This window comes from Lagenorhynchus albirostris, chromosome 1 (assembly GCF_949774975.1).
Source record: "Lagenorhynchus albirostris chromosome 1, mLagAlb1.1, whole genome shotgun sequence".
Classification (NCBI taxonomy): Eukaryota; Metazoa; Chordata; class Mammalia; order Artiodactyla; family Delphinidae; genus Lagenorhynchus; species Lagenorhynchus albirostris.
Genome location: NC_083095.1, coordinates 182,457,322 through 182,479,684, shown reverse-complemented (window position 1 = coordinate 182,479,684; position 22,363 = coordinate 182,457,322). Strand labels below are relative to the sequence as shown.

General features: G+C 41.5%; 1 protein-coding gene across 1 annotated transcript in view; it reads right to left on the bottom strand.

The window, feature by feature from the left end:
• The window catches only part of MYO3A (myosin IIIA), a 184,739-nt gene that overhangs the window by 75,333 nt on the left and 87,043 nt on the right, over nucleotides 1–22,363 (bottom strand). The window contains exons 15-18 of the mRNA XM_060164931.1: nucleotides 19,415–19,617; nucleotides 7,556–7,654; nucleotides 7,335–7,449; nucleotides 691–817 (exon numbers count right to left, since the gene is read on the bottom strand). Coding sequence (XP_060020914.1) covers nucleotides 691–817; nucleotides 7,335–7,449; nucleotides 7,556–7,654; nucleotides 19,415–19,617 — 544 coding nt within the window. The remainder of the gene's footprint in view (nucleotides 1–690; nucleotides 818–7,334; nucleotides 7,450–7,555; nucleotides 7,655–19,414; nucleotides 19,618–22,363) is intronic.

Below are 22,363 nucleotides of genomic sequence, written 5' to 3'. Positions count from 1 at the left end.
ATATATAAACAAAATTTTATAACATTATTTCCTAGGTTATGAATGAAACTTTAACAAATCTGGAATTGTGGAGGCATATGACAACACTAAAAATAAAAATTAGGGTATATTCTAAATTAAAAAACTTTGCCACTGGATGGTATCAGTGAGAAACCTTAAATTATTAAAATAATTCATCAAACTCTGCCAGTAAGAGAAAAGCTGATTTGAAGCAAATACCATGATGTACTTTTCTTGCATAGAAAATGACTCCGAAATTAATCAACCCAAGATGAATGCGTGTAAAAAATCCATCCAGTACGAAAATATTCAGGTCTTTATTACTTATAAAATGATACTGATGCCAAATTGTTATCACAATAACAACTTTAACTCTTTTTCAGATCAGTTTGCTAAATTTTAATTACGCTTTCTGTGTTTTTACATTGAAATGTAAATAGCTCCTAAAATAATCATGAAAGCCTAGCCTTTAGAAATGTTTTCTACAGTAATTACTTAATTTGTAGCCATGAAGATCTGTTTTAAATAGTGGACTTTGAAAACTCCATTTGACACAAATTGAATCTGAGTATTCATTTTTAGGATTCCAAAAAAGTACAACTGCTTGAAGTTATCCCTATGTGACACTTTCAGTATGTCATCAGACTTTTTTTAGGAGTTCAGTTTTGAATGCAAGATAATAAAACTCACAGTTCTCCAGAGCTGCATGATTAGAAATGTGGCTCTTGTCAATCTGGTGTTCGGTTGCCACAGAAGAAAATTCAATGTTTCCAACGTTCAGGATTGCAGCCAGTATACTGTATACACTTCCAAGTTGCTGAAACACAGCACAGAAATGTTAGCATCATTCTCCCCTTGAGTACAGCAAGGCAGTGCCTGTGGCTGCCAACAGACTGGGGAAGAATCTTTAGGATCCAGCATAACAAGGTTATCCCACAGACTATGATGTCAAACTAAGAGAAGTCAACTGGCTTCCCTGGTCCTCTCATTCTCTTCAAATCATCGATGTTGGCTGAATTATGGCATTCAAGAATTGTAACTTTTTATGTATGTTGAATGAAGACAACTAGGTATCAAATTATCATTTTTAAATTATTACCAAATGACTAACTAAAAGGGAATTTTATGCCCCTCCCATGCTGACTAAAACCAATTTTTAAAAATAAAGTGTTTCATAGAAATTCAACACTGTGTGATGCTTTAAATACTTTAAAATTTACTTCACAAATATTATTTGATCACAACTGAAGCCATAACTGATAATCCAAAGAAAATGTACTAGCTTGTGATTTTAGACTGTTATAAGAAATGTAAGCAAAATTAAAGCAGGAAAAAAAAAAGGCATTCTCATCTTAGACAAAAGACTTGTGACTTTGTGCAAAGGGAAACAAATAAAATTCCTGTCACGACGCGATAAAAACTGCCTTTAAATGAGTTGACTCATAAAACTACTAATCATTTATCTTAAAACTATGGCAGGAAAGTGGCTTAGGAAATCATGGGTTTTGAAAAGTTTTAAGAGTTTTCCAATTTGTGTTATTTGTAGAGAATATCTGATTTTGATTTGCCTGTCACTTTGCCTGGCCTGTGCTGAATCACAAATGTACAAGTAAATTGTAAACCCCGAAATATTGAAAGGGAAACCTACACCATGGGTACTGTTGGCACCAACCGGAGAAAGACAAGGGGGGAGAGACAGAATGAGAGAGAAAGAGAAAGAGAGAGAGAGAGAGAGAGAGAGACACTCTCTGTATTGGAGAGTCACCAAAATTGTGCAGCCGTAAAATGTGTAGGCAGCAAGCTGCGATTAAAGGATGTGAAAATCAAGCCATTTAACTTGATTGTGCAAGTTGCCTCTTTCCAAAGTGAAACTGAAGCAGCTATGGACAAAAGACATATCCAAGGCTTCTCTGGTGGCGCAGTGGTTGAGAGTCCGCCTGCCGATGCAGGGGACATGGGTTCGTGCCCCAGTGCGGGAAGATCCCACATGCCGCAGAGCGGCTGGGCCTGTGAGCCATGGCCGCTGAGCCTGCGCGTCCGGAGCCTGTGCTCCGCAGCGGGAGAGGCCACAACAGTGAGAGGCCCGCGTACCGCAAAAAAAAAAAAAAAAAAAAATCCAAACAAGCCAGTGAGATGACATTAAAAAAAATCACTAGTGGGATAAAAAGGAAGTAAACACCTACTCAGTTTAATTCCACTGTCTCCAAAGCGGGACAGTCTGCCCTGTTAACAGTCTGAGGCTTTGCTTTTAGCGGGGAGACCAGCACATTCTAGGAGAGTCACCTTGAACTGGACTAAAAGTCTTCACAAGATATTTAGCAGTGATTGTGCTTCAGCTCCAGAAACATGTTATGTTTTCCTTTAACCTAAGCTCTATGTTTGGATGTTCAGTAAACACTAAATATGTTTAAATTTGGAACATCCAGTTTTATATAAATGAAATATGTTTGTCACTAGATGCTAACTGCGAGACTGGTTTCATTTTAATGTGACTAAACATTGCTCTACCAGGCAATGGAAAGCAGTTGAGGCAAATATAAGTGAAACATTGCCTCTAACGACTGGGACTTGGAAGTAATAAACAAACCAATTAAAAATGGTTCCCTACTTCTAAGACAGCAACCTCTGGGGGAAGGAACTGGTAAGGAGATAAGCTCTTCTGCTGACGTAACGCAGGGAAAAGTACTACAAAGGGGCCCAGCCCCGGGTCGGCAGCAGGATCTGCTTGCGTGGCGTACAACACGCTTCCCGTTTGGAGGGTGCTCTGAGATCCAATGAGCCTCTCCTGTTTTCCCCCAACCAGGCAACCAACAGAGCCAGACTGCAGTCCAAAGGGGCATCTACCGGTAGCAACATTCAGCCTAGGACCAAGGATTGGAGACAGGAGTGGATGCTGTGTTTTTCTTTATTCACTGCATCCCTTTCTGCTTTAAGAGCCAGGATACCCGCTAGTGCTTAAATCAACTTGTCTCCATAGGTACAAGCTGTGGGTGATGGCAGGGTTGGAGGGAGGTTAGGGAGAGGGAAAGTGATGCAACAGAAGGGGAGGAGGCTGATCTGAATTTGAATTTTGGCAAATGGAAGTGAGGAAGATGCGCCCACAGCCAGGAAGGGCTCGGGGTGGGGTAGAGCCAAGTTTAACGAGCATCATGCCAGCCCACCGGAGCAGCAAATATCCTATTTTTACTCCTGATGCAGCTAAGCTGGCTTTTATGTTGTGCTCAAACATTCAGGGGGAGCAAGATCTTGGTCCTTTGAGCCAGAATGAGAGCAAAAGACCCAGGTGGTCACCAACGATGCGTTGGAACCTCAGAATCAGAGCATATGAACGGGACCAAGTCTGGAACAGGGTGGCATGTGGAATCCCCCGGAGTGTCTCCCATGGCTTGTCTGAAATCTCTGGGTGGCAGTCATATGTCACTTGGAATATGGCTGAAACTCATGCCATCCGAGTCAGGGACTTCCTCTTCCAGAGCTGAACCAATTACATACACACGGCACTAGTAATAACCATATCTATTTTATTAGGAAATGTATTAGGGTCATCTCTGACTCCAAACGGTAGAGTTCAGATTGGTGTTGTTCCCAAAATGTAGTCAGGTAAGGTTGACAGCAGTTTTCAGTGTCACATGATGTCCACCACCCCAGACATCACGGCTAAAAAAGGGGCACATACCACTCCACTCTTCACATGAGATATCCACAGTAAGTTCTATAAGCTTAGTACTCTCTCAATTGTTCAACTCCTATGCTGGCCTCATCATTTTTCTCCCAACTCTCCAGCAAAGGCTTTTACTGATCAAGCGAATTGTCCTGTCCTCATTCGTCAATCCCGTCACCCTGTCAACCTGTGCTGCTGCTGCTGCTTCTTGTTCTCCCCCTCCCCCTCTTCCTTCTTATTCTTCTTCTTTTTCTTCTGTGAGAGTGCAGTAGGGGAATAAGATTTATATACTGGCCCTTTAAGAACCATGCATGTGTCTCACCTGCAGAAAGTTCTTCATAGCAATGTATTACAGCTAAGAGCAAAGTCTGCAAGCTTCCCTAAAAACCCTCAGAAATCTTAACAAACAATGGATTCTTTTTTTCCATTTTACAGCCTAAAGCTATTTAATGCATCAACAGAGAGAAGGTCCCAATCATCTCCTTTCTGCCTAGAGACCACAGAACCACTGAGTTTCCTGATTTGAGCTGCAGCTTATAGAGTAGACAGCCAAAGTTCCAGCCAGGGTCCAAGAATCTACGGAAGGAATGCATCACTCAGAAAAAAAGATGATCAAGCTGGAGTCTCTACTTCTAAATCAAAAAGTTACTCAACTTTAGCTCAAGACTTCCTGTGAGTAGAGTATCTGCCTAAGGATGCATTCAACCCTGGCTTGCCCATGAGTCTACAGTAATGCTTCTCTCTCTGGTCCATAAAATTCTCCATCTTCTGGCAAAAACTGGGAAGTCATGGTAATAATTCTTCTCTGGTCCCCAGAGTAGTTATTTTGCTTCAGCTGGTCCTGAAAGCAGCCCGCCAGGTCCCCTATGGCTCCTACAGCTCTCACCCACCCCTCCCCACAACCAGCTCATCTAGAAACTTGGTAGCAAAGCTTATTCAGAACTCAAGGAGGACTCTAAATTCTGGGGCTGTAAAGGCAGCCAGGTAGGAAGTCTCCCCATCAAATCTGAATTCCTCCTGGCTATGGAGAAAGCCCACACCAGAAAAATTAACTCTAGAAGTTGAAATGTTTCCTGATGGACACAGATTACCCTGGTTTACTTAAACCTCTCCTGAAGGCCCTAATTTCAAGGCAAAAAAAAAGTCATTCATCTGTCCTGCTTCTCCAACCTCACCCAGCTGGCAGAGATCACACCTCACTCCCTAAGGTCAAAGGTCAAGGTCTTAAGAATACTTCCCCTCAGGCCTGCAGCAAGGATACCCAAGGTAAAGTCAAAGGCTTTCAAAGAGAAGTCAAGACTGGGAGACCACGTCGTCAGAGCTGTCAACAGCAGAGGCTCCGTATTTGGAGAAAACGCACTTAGCAGCAAACTTTTCTCTATTCTGAGAACAGGTACAGCTTTAGAAATATTAACTTCTGGTGAGCAAATGCGTCAAATGGACAAAAGGTTATCGCTGACAGCCTTGCATTTTAGAAGGGAGGCAACAGTGCCTGAAAAACACGCTGCAAAATGAGATTCAATAACCTCACGGCACATGATTTGGATGCTTCTTGTCAAGGGTCACTTCTATCAGCAGGTCTACACTTTACATCCTGCTGATAAGATTTTCCAAACTTTTGGAGAAGAATCAGGTATTATTTTTAGCTCGGGCTCTTAGTAGAGATTTGATAACCCAAGATTTCAGTAAACTTCATAAGCAGACACACTAACAGTTTCAAGTTGCAGGAGTGTCATTTATGAAAATGAAATTAAAATCCAACAAATTGCACATTACTTTCCTGCAAGAGTTCATCTAGAAGCCTGATTCATGTTCCGAGTGAAGTGTTCTTTTTATCGTAGGATTGAATCAACACAGCAAACGGTAAACTACTAAGAGCAGAGTCTGAAAGCTTCTCTAAAAACCTTCAGGAATCCCTAGTAAACAGGATACTTTGTTATAAAACTTAAAAGAACAACCTAGGACAAAGAAAGAAATCTTTATTACTCAGGGATAAATTTATAGCCTTAAATACCTTCATTATTAAATAAGGAAAAGGAAGAAACAGAGGAACCAAGTATTCTCCTTAAGAAAAAGAACAACACAAGAAACCAAATTAATACGTTAATAAAAATATTTTTAAGTGAAATCAATAATACAGATAATGTGGCTTCAAAGGATGCCATCAAAAAAGTAAAAAGACAACAAAAGAGAAAATTTTTGCAAATCATACGACACTTGTATCTACAATACAAAGAATTCTTACAACTCAATAATAAAAAGACAACCTAATTAAAAAATTGGCAAAGAATCTGAACAGATGTTTCTTCAAAGAAGATATGTAAATGATAAATTACCTGAAAAGATAAGTACGTGAAAAGAAGTTCAGCATCATAAGCCTTTAGGGAAATGCAAACCCAAACCACAGTGACACACCACGTCACACCCACTAGAATGGCTATAAACAGATAATAATAAGTGCTGGGGAAGATGGAGAGAAGTCAGAACCTTTATACACTGCGGGTTGGAATGTAAAATAGTGCGGCTGCTTTGGAACACAGTCTGGTGTAAAAGGTTAAACATTGTGTTACTCTGTGACCTGGCTCTTCCACCCTTGGGATACCCTAAAGAGAAGTGAAAACTCATGTCACACGAAAACTCAGACGCGGGTGATCACAGCAGCATTACTGATAATGACCGAAAAGAGGCAACAACCCAAACGCCCATCACGTGATGCCTGGACAAATAACATGAGGTATATCCATACAATGGAATATTATTCCTCGATAAAAAGAAATGAAGTACTGACACATGCTACAACACGGATGGACCCTGGAAACATTATGTCAGATGAGAGAAGCCGGTCACAAAAGGTGACATATTGCCTCACTCAATTCATGAGAAATGTCCAGAATAAACGGATGTACAGTGACAGAAGCAGAGGTGGGATGGGAATGAGGAGGAACTGCTAATCACTAGCAGGTTTCGTCTGGAGTGAAAAATTTAGAACATGAAAATATTCTCAAAGTGATTGGGGGAAGGATGCACACCTCAGTGACTGTATGAAAAGTCATTAAAATGTATACTTTTTTTTTTTTTGCGGTACGCGGGCCTCTCACTGTTGTGGCCTCTCCCGTTGCGGAGCACAGGCTCCGGATGCGCAGGCTCAGTGGCCATGGCTCACGGGCCCAGCCGCTCCGCGGCATGTGGGATCTTCCCGGACCGGGGCACGAACCCATGTCCCCTGCATCGGCAGGCGGACTCTCAACCACTGCGCCACCAGGGAAGCCCCAAAATGTACACTTTTAAATGGCTGATTTGTACAGTATGTGAATTATATCTTAATAAAGTTGTTAGAAAAAGAAAACTGCACTAAAAAGGAATGTGTGACATGATCACATTTCTGCATTTACATAAAATTTTATATATATGTGGGAGATGCAAATATAAGTAAAATAAAAGATTAAGAACAAAACGAAATTCAGTTGTATCTCAAGGACATGGTTCCTCATGTATAAAGTAAAAATTATAATTCTAGTTATTTCATAAGGTCATTTCAGTAATTTAAAAATTATCCATGTAAAGCACTTAGCACAATATCTGGCATATGGACCACTCAATAAATGCTAACTCTCACCATCAGCGAGGACAAAAAGACACTTCCTAAAGAGGTTCAAATGTCTTCCATACCCACCTCCATTGTAAAACCGATGACTTTGAAACACTGCTCAATTAATTCATATTGGGACTTATAGAAACTATTATTCATCATGTCCTGTACTGTTCTGATGTGCTCATTTTGCAGGTATCTGGAAAAAAAAAAGAAAGGACAGGTGAAAATCTGAAATTAAGTGAAATGAGTGATTAAGTGAAAAGTAGAAGCATTATTTACGAAAGTTCAAGCTGCTGGGTTACCTGGGAGGCTTATTTTCCGGCAATTTGTAATGGGCTAGTTTCTTCTTTTCAGCTAAACCAGCATAGATGTAGTAAAAAATATGAAAATTTTTTTCTCCACTGAAAAAAACAAGCCATTTTCAGGAAGGTGGTTAGTAAGAACATTTATTCATCGCTAAAGTTTCTTGGCAATATAATTACCAGAACGCCTGTAAGCGCCACCAAGCACTTCCCAGAACACTGGGTTCTGACCCTCTGTGGTTGTGACCCATCACTATTTTCGACCACCACTGTCAGAGGACTGCACACTCTGCTAAGCACTTGTCTGAGTCATGCAGCGGATATCTGCGTGTCCGCCAGGCATTTTTCTAGACACGGGGGATACAGCTGGAGCAAGCAGTCAAAACACCCTGACTTCTCATCGTTTACATGCCAGCAGGAGCCAACAGAAAAAGAAACAAGTAACAACTAGAGCGTGCCAGGCTGTGGCAGGTGCTGCAGTATCTCATTTACCTGCCATGACCCTCTCATTTCACGTACAAGGGAACTGAAGCTTAGAGGGGACACTAATCTCACCCTCAGATCACAGACTGGATGGCCAAACTGGATTCAACCAGGGCTGTTTGACTCCAAAGCCCACGTCTTTAACCACCTGGCTACACGGTCCTTCTGGGGCTCAGTCTTCTCACTTGCAGAGAAACCTGTTCCTTACGAATCTCAAGTTCCACGACTCTGTGGTTCTACATGTAAATAGCCTTTCCAAGACACTGGAAGAATACAATTAAGGAGTGTGGGTCACCACAAAGTGAGTCCCTGTTTCAGGAAGTTCCACAACATAACTACTGATACTAGGACCCCAGGGACCCTTGCTTCTCCTTCCCTTGTCTTCCTTTTGCTCTGGAGCGATCTGAGATGGACCACACTTCCTCTCCAAGATCAGGAAGTTCTCTCCTGGCTTACAGTTTCAGTCTCCCTCTTCCTTCTTCCACTTTAGAGAAGATGGTGCCCTTCCAAAAAATAGGGACCAAGGTAAGAAAATGGGTTTTGGACAATGAGTACAGGTATACCTCGTTTTACTGCACTTGGCTTTACTGTGCTTCACAGATGCTGCGACTTTTACAAATTGAAAGTTTGTGGGAAGGCTGTATCAAGCAAGTCTATTGGTACCATTTTCCCAACAGCAATGACTCACTTCGCCTCTCTTTGGTAATTCTCACAATATTTCAGGCTTTTTCATTATTATTACAGTTGTTACGGTGATCTGTGATCAGTGATCTTGATGTTACTGTTGTGACCAGTTTGGGGAGCCAGGAACCTCAGGCTCTACAGACAATCTTATATAGACAGTGAGCTTCATCAGTAAATGTTGTGTGCGTTCTGACTGCTCTACCGGCTGGCCGTTTCCCCATCTCTCTCCCTCTTCTCTTCCCTGAGACATGACAATGTTGAAATTAGGCCAGTTAACAACCCTACAATGGCCTCTAAGTGTTCAAGTGAAAGGAAGAGTTGCACGTCTCTCACTTTAAATCAAAATCTACACATGATTAAGCTTAGTGAGGAGGGCATGTCAAAAGCTGAGATAGGCTGAAAGCTGGGCCTCTTGCAACAGTCAGTCAGCCAAGCTGTGAATGCAAAAGAAAAGTCCTTGAAGGAAATTAAAAGTGCTACTCCAGTGAATGGTAAGAAAGCAAAACAGGCTGACTGGCGTTATGAAGAAAGTTTTAGTGACCTGGACAGAAGATCAAACCAGGCACAATATTCCCCTAAGCCAAAGCCTAATCCAGAGCAAGGCCCTAACTCTCTTCAATTCTGTGAAGACTGAGAGCGGAGAGGAAGCTGCAGGAGTCTGAAGCTGGGAGAGGTTGGTTCACGAGGTCTAAGGAAAGAGGCCGTCTCCATAACACAGCAATGCGAGGTGAAACGGCAAGTGCTGACGCAGAAGCGGCAGCAAGTTATCCAGAAGATCTAACTAAGACCATCCATGAAGGTGGCTACACTAAACAACAGATTTTCAGTGTAGACGAAATAGCCTTGTATTAGAAGAGGCCATCTAGGACTCCCATAGCTAGAGAAGAGAAGTCAATGCCTAGCTTCAAAGGACAGGCTGACTCTCCTGTTAGAGGTGAATGCAGCTGGTGACTTTAAGCTAAAGCCAATGTTCATTTACCATTCTGCAAATCCTAGGGCCATTAAGAATTATGCTAAATCTACTCTGCCCTGTAAAGCAGTGGTCCCCAGCCTTTTTGGCACCAGGCACCGGTTTCACGGAAGACAATTTTTCCAGTGGCAGACGAAGCCTCGCTCGCTCGCCCACTGCTCACCTCCTGCTGTGCGGCCCGGTTCCTAACAGGACTGGTACCGGTCCACGGTCCGGGGCTTGGGGACCCCTGCTCTAAGTGGAACAACGAAGGCTGAATGACAGCACATCTGTTTACAACATGGTTTCCTGAATAACTTAAGCCCACTGTTGAGACCTACTGCTCAGAAAAAAGGTTTCTTCCAAAATATTATAGTTCATGGACAATGCACCTAGTCACCCAAGACCTCTGGTGGACAACAAGGTTAATGTTGTTTTCATGCCTGCTAACACAGCATCCACTCTGCAGCCCATGGATCAAGAAGCAGTTTTGACTTTCAAGTCTTATTAGTTAAGAAGTATATGTTGTAAGGCTATAGCTGCCACAGACGGTGATTCCTTTGATGAATCTGGGTAAAGTCAATTGAAAACCTTCTGGAAAGGATACACCATTCTAGGTTCCATTAAGAACATTCATGATTCATGGGAAGAGGTCAAAATATCAGCATTAGCAGGAGTTTGGAAGAAGCTGATTCCAAGCCTCATGGATGACTTTGAGGGGCTCAAGCCTTTAGGGGGGGAAGTAACTGCAGATGTGGTAGAAATAGCAAGAAAACTAGAATTAGAAGTGGAACCTGAAGATGTGACTGAACAGCTACACTCTCATGGTAAAACTTGAACAGCTGAAGAGTTGCATCTTACGGACGAGCAAAGAAAGTGGTTTCTTAATATGGAATCTACTCCTGGTGAAGATGCTGAGAAGACTGTTGAAATGACAACAAAAAACTTAGAATATGACACAAACTTAGTTGACGGAGCAGCAGCAGGGTTTGAGAAGACTGACTCCAATGTTGAAAGAAGTTCCACTGTGGGTAAAATGCTACCAAACACCATCGCAGGTCACAGAGGAATCGTTCATGAAAGGAAGAGTCAATCGATGAGGGAAACCTCATTGCCTTTTAAGAAGTGGTCACGGTCACCCCAGCCTTTAGCAGCCACCATCCTCATCAGTCAGTAGCCATCAGCATCAAGACAAGACCCTCTACCAGCCAAAAACTGACAACTCGCTGAAGGCTCAGATGATGGCTAGCATTTTTTTTAACAATAAGTATTTTTTAATTAAGGTATGTGCGTTGTTTTTTTAGACGTAATGCTACTGCACACATAAGAGACTACAATATATTGTAGACATAACTCTTTTTTTCAATTAATTTATTTATTTTTGCTGTGTTTCGTCTTCGTTTCTGTGCGAGGGCTTTCTCCAGTTGTGGCAAGCGGGGGCCACTCTTCATCATGGTGCGCGGGCCTCTCACTATCGCGGCCTCTCTTGTTGCGGAGAACAGGCTCCAGACGCACAGGCTCAGTAGTTGTGGCTCACGGGCCTAGTTGCTCCGTGGCATGTGGGATCCTCCCAGACTAGGGCTTGAACCCGTGTCCCCTGCATTAGCAGGCAGATTCTCAACCACTGCACCACCAGGGAAGCCCAAGACATAACTTTTATATGCACTGGGAGACGAAAAACTTCATGTGACTTGCTTTATTGCGACATTCACCTTATTGCAGGGGGCTGGAACTGAACCTACAATATCTCCAAGGTGTGCCTGTATTCAGTTGAATTCGAGATGACAGCAAAATAACCAGGTTGTTGGAAATGAGAAACATGAACTTGGGGACTTTCCTGGTGGCGCAGGGGTTAAGAATCTGCCTGCCAATGCAGGGGACACTGGTTCGAGTCCTGGTCCAGGAAGATCCCACATGCCGCGGAGCAACTAAGCACAACTACTGAGCCTGCGCTCAAGAGCCCGCGAGCCACAACTACTGAGCCCACACGCCGCAACGACTGAAGCCCACGCACCTAGAGCCCGTGCTCTGCAACAAGCAGCCCCTGCAATGAGAAGCCCGCGTACCACAAGGAAGAGTAGCCCCCGCTCGCCACAACTAGAGAAGCGCAGCAACGAAGACCCAATGCAGCCAAAAAAAAAAAAAAAAAAAAAACACATGAACTTGGCAGACAGCAAGAGGTACATCTTTGGCTGTCAATCACACAGAGCTACCCATTGAGCCATGATGTCAGAAGAAATTTCTAAGTGTGAGGATATATAGAGAAAAGAGAAACGCTCCAAGAACAGATCTTTGATAAGTATACATTTTGGGAATGGATGGATAAATCTAAGTCAGAGAAGAAAAACTCAGAGAAGAGTCCAGTCATGGAAGCAAAGACAGGCGAGCATTTCAGGAAAAGGGCATCACAGGCTCAGATGGTGAAGTGAGGATGGTGGCATCCTTTAGAGCTGGCTGTGTTCGTACCTTCTACGCCCCCAGCCATTACTTGTGGCAGTCACTAGTAATACTTCGATGAACATGAGCGTTGTACACAAGCAAGGTTAGAACAAAACAAAGAGTGTAGTTCTTGCCTTTTCTCACCACAAAATAATAAAATTCCTCTAAGACGGGCACAACATATAATTTAGTTTGCTTTGTGCAAATGAAATCACATTGATTGCTCTATGTGTCACACCTCTAATGCTTAAATGATGCAGTGCACAATTAGAGGAGTGACGCATATATGCAGACACGCATAACTCGTGGTGTTCTCTCTAATTATCAGTTTACTGAGGATGGTAATTTGACAAGACCTGGAGACGCTATAGGAAATATACTGATCTTTGGTAGATAAACAATTAAGACAATTAAAGGAACAGGAAAGGAAGACACCTCCAAAGATTACCCATCTCATGTTCTGCCTTAACTACATCCTTAAAGACAGAGAATCTTCCATAGCATCCCACACACGCTCGTGTGATTAGTGGTTCCCAGGTCAGAATGGCCTGGGAACAAATGTAGGGGCTCAGCAAGTCACCAGATAGTACAGCTGACCCTTGAACAACAGGGATTTGAACTGTGTGGGTCCGTTAATATGCAAATGTTTTCAATAGATATTTTTAAATTGTATGTAGAATATCATGTGCAAGACTTAAAGTGGAGAACCTATCTTTACAGGCATAAGGGGAGTGACAGTTAATATAAAATTAACAATGTGCTACTATTCTTACTCTTTTATCACTCTGCTTTCAAAGAATTATACTACTGTACAGCATGCCTCTCTCTCGTAATTGGAGAAGCTGCGTATCAGCCTATCAACACAAAGTAGTTTTCTAAAAAATGTACCAATGTTTCCGTTACTCTATGATGAATATGGCTGTAATATGCCCTAAAATTTTATAAGATTCACTCATTAATGTATCGGCTGGGCTACGGTGAAGCAATTGTATCAATGACACCAGGTGACATAAGGCAACCACACTGCTGCTTCTTCCTTATCAATGCACGAATCCTTGTCCCTGTAAGTAAATATGAATTTCTTCTTCACATTATCTTTTCCTTTTTGATGTTTAGTGTTAGTATAACACCTACAGTGTTTTGTATCATCTAAGGCAATACTGATGTAGGTACTGACAGATGATTCATCTTGTAAACAGACGACATAAACTTATGGCATCAGTAGAGACAGTACAGTACTTTCACTGTATTTTCTCTTCCTTATAATTTTCTTAATAACATTTTCTTTTCTCTACCTCAACTCACTATAAGAATATAGTATATAATACATATAATACACAACATATGTATTAACTGGGTTATCAGTAAGGCTTCTGGTTAACAGTAGGCTATTAGGAGTTAAGTTTGAGGAAAGTCAAAAGCAGATTTTTGCATAATAAGCAGAATTTTGACGGCAACGGAGGTCGGCGCCCCTCAACCCCCCACTGTTCAAGTGTCATTGTATTCTCTGGCTCCAGCCCACCCCATTGCGGAGCCTCTAATGCTTCCTCGGGGTCCCACCCAGCCATTTGCAGGAAGGCCCTCCAGGCTGTCTCACATGCCCTGGACCCTGGGGATCACTGTGCAGACAAGGCCTCTAACACCTCAAATCTACGACAAAGTCCTCACCAGGGAGCGACTCACCCCCCGTGTGAAACCTTGGAATATTCGACAAAGGGACCTGCAATGAGGCGTGGAGAGCCAGCAGCGCAGCCTTGCATTCATAGGGCCCCATGAAGTGCTCACGAAACAGTGCTTCTAGCGTGTCCTGGTTGTTACACCTCCTTCCTCCAGGACTCCCTCCTCCAGCATATCCAGTCTCCTCGATCCGCCCCGACCCTTGCCGTCTGCCTGCTCACTCTCCGCAGATGAACTCACTGCCTACTTTCCTGCGAGATCAGAAACCAGCCGGTGATGGTGATCAGCAAGCTCTGGATCAAAGCATGTGTGGCTCCTGGGAGACCATGCGCTGCTGTACACGGGAATCCTGTCTTACGGCTCTATAGCTCCTGGGCCTAGAACAGCTCCTGGCACTTAGTAGGTACTCAGTAAATATTAGCCACGTGGGTGGATGAATGAATGAATGGTGGGCTCTGGAGTCAGAGAGACATGGCTTCAAACCCCAATTCAGTCACTTATTAGCTTTTTGACATTAGGCAACTTCTTATAATTTTCTTGGTCTGTTTCCTCCTGTAGAAAATAGGCAATAACCCCTGTCATATTGCTTAAGGAATTAAGAGAGATTATGGAGGTGAAATGCCCAGCACAGTGCCTGACACAGAGTAATTGATTCATAAATAATATTTTCTCTTTCTCCACAGCAGAGAGCACACATCTGCCATTTGGTTGATGTCTCCTGCAGCGTCTGGGAAAGTGCTGGGCATGTGAGAGACACGCAAGCAATGCCTGCTGAACTAAATTGCAGTAACTGGAGAAAACTGCAGTGAAACAGCAAATCATTTATATTTATGAGCATTTTCTAGCATTGACTTCTGTATGCTCATTTTCTTCTTGGAAGTGAGTAGCCTCTTTTTAAAGTTTCCTCTTTAAAATCATCTACATTTAGGAAAGGCTTTAAGTCACAACTTATACGACAGCAGCAACATGAGAAATACCATCAGTATAAAACTAAATGTGGTCAGAGATGGGGGTAGGATGACATGAGTAGAGGCAAAAAAAGAGAAGAAACGAATTTATTCCATTCAAAGAAAGGGTAAGTTCTTTTAAAAAATTGTCTACTCTGATTCTTCTCTGCCACCTCAGATCCATTCTTCATTCTTCTTTGCCTTGTTCTGTGACCCCCAAATCTAACCTCTACAGACCGGCGTTCCCGGGCTCCCTTGCTCTCTGGCTTCCAGCTGGGTTCAGTCAACAGGGAGCACAGGCAGGAGGCTGGAAGGAGGGAGAAGAGGTCGAGGTTTTCCTCCCCTCACTTGCTCTCTTTCTCCCAGTAGCTGTACAGTTGTCCCTCCACAACCACGGGTTCTACATCCACGGATTCAACCAACCGGATCTGTGGATGTGGAACCTACGGACACAGAGGGCTGACTCGGCATCCGCGGATACGGCAGAGGGCTCTGGAACCAATCCCTCGCAGACACAAAGGGACGACCATATTCCTTTAGGCAGCAGCTCCCGACAGGCAGCAGTCCTCCACAGCCCTACTTCTCACCAGGCTCTGCAGTGTGGTCCCTCCTTCTGCCCTTCAGACCCAGGTGTAGGAATGATTTCTCAACGCTGTTCATCTGTGGGCATCTCACCGTTTATTCTTGGTTCTTCAATACCCTCTACCTCTGTAAACAGTCCTCTCAGTTAAACCCTCTGAACTGGTTCTTTCCTTCCAGTTCCTGAATGATAGGGTACATTTATATTTATCATTTTAAAAAGGGCCTACTAAGAATCCTTCTATTACATCACTGATATTTTCACTTTTAAAGATCATTAAAAAAGCTTCTCTAGAATTTAACAATGCAATTCAAATTAAGTAAAGTAAAAAAACAGATGTAAAAAAACCTGGAAAAATGGAAGAATTATAAGGCAGATGTACTTGAATTATTACTGAGATATATTTCAACCTGATAGTAAATTGGAATACTTTTCCCCAATAAACAATGTTGTAAAACTATAATCCTTTAGGCCAGCTGAAAATAAGCTTCCTTTCTTAATAGTATGCCTAAAATACGATCCTAATTGTGCTATTTCCTGGACTATATGGTGCAATAGTTCAATAAGCATGAATGAGATTATTTGTATGGTTACAAATCCAGAGCCTCACTGTGTAGCTGCTGAGAGTACTGCTCACATCATACTCTACATGGATGGCACTGCAGCACACAACTCCAGGCAACCCGCTGCGATGGTGCCCTTGACACTGTGCAACACTGTGGCCCCATCTAAATCCCAATAATTCAGCGTCTTAGGTGGACATTCCCCAAAGACCTGAAGGACGGAGTCTTACACAGTTATGAGAGCACGAAAGATTGTTCTGAGAACCAGTTAAGTCTCCACACTTGGAAGAATCAACATTGTGAAAATGACACTACTACCCAAAGCAATGTACAGATTCAATGCAATCCCTATCAAACTACCACTGGCATTTTTCACAGAACTAGAACAAAAAATTTCACAATTTGTATGGAAACACAAAAGACCCCGAATAGCCAAAGCAATCTTGAGAATGAAAAATGGAGCTGGAGGAATCAGGCTCCCTGGTTTCAGACTATACTACAAAGCTACAGTAATCAAGATAGTATGGTACTGGCACAAAAACAGAAATACAGATCTATGGAACAGGATAGAAAGCCCAGAGATAGACCCACACACATATGGTCACCTTATCTTTGATAAAGGAGGCAGGAATGTACAGTGGAGAAAGGACAGCCTCTTCAATAAGTGGTGCTGGGAAAACTGGACAGGTACATGTAAAACTATGAGATTAGATCACTCCCTAACACCATACACAAAAATAAGCTCAAAATGGATTAAAGACCTAAATGTAAGGCCAGAAACTATCAAACTCTTAGAGGAAAACATAGGCAGAACACTCTATGACATAAATCACAGCAAGATCCTTTTTGACCCACCTCCTACAGAAATGGAAATAAAAACAAAAATAAACAAATGGGACCTAATGAAACTTAAAAGCTTTTGCACAGCAAAGGAAACCATAAACAAGACCAAAAGACAACCCTCAGAATGGGAGAATATATTTGCAAATGAAGCAATTGACAAAGGATTAATCTCCAAAATTTACAAGCAGCTCATGCAGATCAATAACAAAAAAACAAACAACCCAATCCAAAAATGGGCAGAAGACCTAAACAGACATTTCTCCAAAGAAGATGTACAGACTGCCAACAAACACATGAAAGAATGCTCAACATCATTAATCATTAGAAAAATGCAAATCAAAACTACAATGAGATATCATCTCACACCAGTCAGAATGGCCATCATCAAAAAATCTAGAAACAATAAATGCTGGAGAGGGTGTGGAGAAAAGGGAACACTCTTGCACTGCTGGTGGGAATGTGAATTGGTACAGCCACTATGGAGAACAGTATGGAGGTTCCTTAGAAAACTACAAGTAGAACTACCATATGACCCAGCAATCCCACTACTGGGCATATACCCTGAGAAAACCATAATTCAAAAAGAGTCATGTACCAAAATGTTCATTGCAGCTCTATTTACAATAGCCCAGAGATGGAAACAACCTAAGTGTCCATCATCGGATGAATGGATAAAGAAGATGTGGCACATATATACAATGGAATATTACTCAGCCATAAAAAGAAATGAAATTGAGCTATTTGTAATGAGGTGGATGGACCTAGAGTCTGTCATACAGAGTGAAGTAAGTCAGAAAGAGAAAAACAAATACCGTATGCTAACACATATATATGGAATCTAAAAAAAAAAAAAGGTCATGAAGAACCTAGGGGTAAGACAGGAATAAAGACACAGACCTACTAGAGAATGGACTTGAGGACTTGGGGAGGGGGAAGGGTAAGCTGTGACAAAGTGAGAGAGTGGCATGGACATATATACACTACCAAACGTAAAATAGATAGCTAGTGGGAAGCAGCTGCATAGCACAGGGAGATCAGCTCAGTGCTTTGTGACCACCTAGAGGGGTGGGATAGGGAGGGTGGGAGGGAGGGAGACACAAGAGGGAAGAGATATGGGAACATATGTATATGTATAACTGATTCACTTTGTTATAAAGCAGAAACTAACACACCATTGTAAAGCAATTATACTCCAATAAAGATGTAAAAAAAAAAAAAGTCTCCACACTTGCATAAGACCTGGAGGTTCCTCCAGGTATGGGTGGTAAAGGCACTAACATACATGCCCACTAAGTTCTGGGCCCCAGCACACCTTGATAACAGGAGCTGCTATTTACTGACATTGTCAGTGTCCCATGTACTGTGCGAGATGTTATTTCTAATCTTCACACAACTATCGACACTACTACTGCTAATAAGGGCTTAAACTGCATGGGGTTTTTTCTATGTGCTCTTCATTGCACTAAATACTTTACAGGCATGATCTTAATAGGTAGGTACCACTGCTAACTCCTTTTTAAAAACGAAAAACTGAGGTGCAGAGAGGTTAAGCATTTCAAATTCTAAAACACAGTAGGTTGCAGAAACAAGATCCTATAAGGGTCTTTAAGGTTTAAATATCTTACCCAAGGTGGACTACATGTCAGGGAGCCACAATTCAAAGCCACATTTGCCTAAAAGTCATGCCTGACATTTTTGGAACTGAAGACCAAAGGATAATTTCTACACTGAAGGCTGAGCTCAGAGGTCGGCTCCAAGCAACTTATATTCACAATTTATCATAAACTGAATGACAGCAAATTTGAAGGCACTTATAATTAAATACTAATGTACTTGTACATAAAGGAAGCTTATGTTCCTGAGAATTTAACATACAACACATAACTACAATAATGTAGATATGTTTGGCATAAAATCAACATAAGAAAACTGGAAGACTCTAAATTGCCACAACTTTTAAAAAAATAATATAAAGATCAGGGTACAAATTCCATGTTGTGATTAGTTTTTTCCTAAGAACAACAAACAAAGATGTTTTGGAATCATGAGGACAGGAGAAAAGTTTTGTCATTCAGCTACAAACTGAGGAACTCACTCAGCCTAAAAGGAACTCACTCAACCTAAAAGAACTCACTCCACCTAAAAGAACTCACTCAACCTAAACTTCCCAGAATATGGTGTTGGTGGCTTATCAGCAGGCAGGAAAAAGAACACACAATAAAGCCCCTTCCTGAATCCTTTGTTTGTTTGTTTTTTGGTCCCTTGTGTATAAACATTGGGAAGCATAGAATTAATACAAAGATCTATTTATATATACCAGCACTTAAAAGAAAAAAAATGACTGTTATTTCTAATTAAATTTCATACTTGTTTTGTGTAGAGAAGTATATTCTCTCCTACTTAAGAAATTACTCTAAGTTATCCTGTTAGTACCTCTACGATGGGCTTAGGCTTTCTATCTGTTTTCATAAACTTTAGGCTATGTATTAACTCCTTTATTGGATGTAACATATGAGAGAGTAAGACAGTGCTGAGGCATCTCTGCTTCCAACAGTAAATGCCTCACACATTGTAGACGATCAATAAAATTCTGTTGAAATTTTGTTAAATGAGTAAGACATTTTATTATTAAAACAAAAGCATCATCTTTGCTTACGTTTCCCAGAAAATAGGAAATATGTGACATGAACTTACATGGCTTGGTGGATAACTCGGGATTTCTCCAGAAGGTATTCAGAAATCTGTGCTCCCACGACAGCCCCAGAAGGGGTAAATTTCATTTCTAAGTATTTTCCAAATCGGCTGGAATTGTCATTTATAATAGTGCAGGCATTGCCAAAGGCTTCCACCAAATTATTCATTTGTAAAATCTTCTCTTGCAGGGTTTTGTTATTAGCCTAGAGAAAATGTCAAGATATTAAAAAAATGTAAAAAATTAATTTTGTATAGAATGGAATGTCTCTTCTCTGATAAGCACTTTATGTAGATGTAAACATACAAGTGCATCTTCTTGGTTTGTTGCCAGAAGTTACAACCTAGTATATTTTTCCCCTCCTGCTGGTACATTCACTCACTTCCTTTCTTAGAGGAGCGAAGAGATCCTTTACACTTTTTCTATTCAAATATAGTTCTGTTAAGTTCCTGATTTACAAACACAATTTATAAGCAGTCTACGCATACTGAGGTACATCTCAAACTTTGTTATTCCTCCTCTACCTATATGGGTCCCCATCCACAAGATCCCCAAAGCTGTGGACCAACTTCCCTTGCTTCCATGGAAGCTGTCAAACCTGCAACTAGAGGAGTAAAGATAACGTGTGAACTCAGAAGTAGAGGAGAGGGAATAATTGTGAAAATCAAGAACAGCTCGGCTGTGTGGAAGGGAGATGTGGATCCCTGGTCCAGGCCAGCGGGCCTACGTGGCTGGCCCTCCATTTTCTCCTACACCATCTCACATTTTCCTTCCCCAAAACAAGCATCATGTTGGGGGTTTTTTCTTTACCACTTTATTAAACTGAAATTCCACCAGAAAATTTATTTGGGTTAACAACCAACCTCTTTTAGAAGGCATCTCCCCTCTTAGAGGTTTAAGGAGGTATCAGTCATTCACATCTTAGTAGAAACAGATCAAGTGGATTATTTTCAGTGTAATACCTTGCTGAAGTCAGCTGTGTTAAAGGTACGGAAATGTTTATGTAAGGGAGGAGCAGCAGGTATTTCTGGAACATAGGCTACATTAGAATTTGGGGAGGGCCGAGGGGGCATTTACAGTGCGGTTTTGAGGGCATATAAGGATTTTGGATATCCTCTAAAAGAGGCAATAAGGGGAGAGAAAAGAGAGGAGCAAGAATTGGGATCATTGACTCTTTTTAAATGTTGTTTGGGGCTGGCCTTGCACTCATGGAAAAGGTGAGAAAACATCAACCACCTGTATTAGGTAGCAGTGCCCTGCTACGTTAGGTTTTGAAGACTGTGTATTACAAAGGTAAATTCCATCCACCAAACATACCATTTTTGCATCTGCTAAATCTTTACCAAGGAAATAACTAAAAGACACACTCAGTCCCGATAAGGGTAGAATTCTTTTGTTTTTATATCACCGTCTCCAATTAATATCAAGTCACATTTTTAGATCTAGCACAAGATAAAGATATTAAATAAACGTTAGATGTGCTGACATCCACAAAACAACATTCGTACAAGTTAATCCGTTATTGACGAGAGCCTCTATTGACTTCACAAATCAAGAAAGAATAGCAAAGGCCCGTGCGAAAGGCCCCTGAGTAAATTTATTCAGGTGTTCAACTCTTCCACGCCAGGAGAGTATGCCGTGCCACACACCATCCCAACTCTCTCCAAAATGACGTTTATTTCAGTGAACTTAAAAGCTTGTAGAGTGATGCTTATCCCAGAAGTAAGGAGAGGGAAGTGGATGGGCAAGGGGATGGGGAAGGGATTGAGATGACAGCCCTGAGGTAGGTCCCCCTTCCTGGCCTCTACTGGCTCTTCCAGTTCTGAGGGGTCACAGGCCTGGTTACTAGTATATTTCTATTCCATACCCACACCCATGATGGAAAACATATAACCAGTCAATTGATTTTTAACAGGAACATGAAATTCTTCTGACAATGAATTAGACTCAATTAAGCAGCTGTTTTGACACCATGAGGCACCCTTTTATATATACAGTGGTTGGGTCTGGCCTTGTACCCACAGTGCTTTGTAGCACAAGATTCCTATAATCACTGTGACAGCAAAAATTTTAAGATGACTCTACTTCTAACTATGCAAATCACTATAAACATTTTCGCAGGGATAAGTTGTACACAATGATTTTTCTTTTTTAGCCATTAGCCTAATGAGAACACATTATTCTTGATTTATCTTATTTCAAGGACTCTACTTGGAAAATCAAACCAAGTCTCTATCCTCAACATCCCATTTTTAAAAATTAAGGTAAAATTACATAGAGATTCACCCTTTATATAGTTCTGAAAGTTTTTACAAACATATGCGACCATAAATCTCCCACTATAGTCCACATAGAGAACAATCCCATCACCCCCCAAATTGTCTCATTACTCTTTGCAACCCTTCCCTCCACTCTCAGCTGCTGAACATCCCTGATTTGTTTTTGTGCCTACGGTTTTACATCTGCAAGAATGACACAGCAAGTGAACCATACATGTAGTCTTCTTAATCTGCTTCTCTGACTTGGTCTAAAGCATTTGAGATTTATCCAAATCTCTTCCAGTGAGCTTCATTGCTTGTATCAGTGTTTATTCTTTTTTATTGCTGAGTAATATTCCATGGCATGGATGTACCATAGTTTGTTTATTCATTTCCTAGTTCTGTTGTTTCCACTCCCTGGAGATGATGAACAAAGCTCCTATAAATTATCTGTCTGTAGCTTTTTTGTATGAACATGGGTTTTCATTTCATTTGAACAAATACCTAGGAGTAGGATTGCTGGGTTGTATGATAAGCATGGTTAGACTTTCTAAGAAACTCCTGAGCTGTTTTCCAAAGTGGCTGTACCATTTTGCATTCTCATCAGCAATACACGAGTTTCATTCAGTTCCTCTATGTTCTTGCCAGCACTTAGCATTGTCAGGTTTAAAAAAAAAATTTAGCCATTTTAAT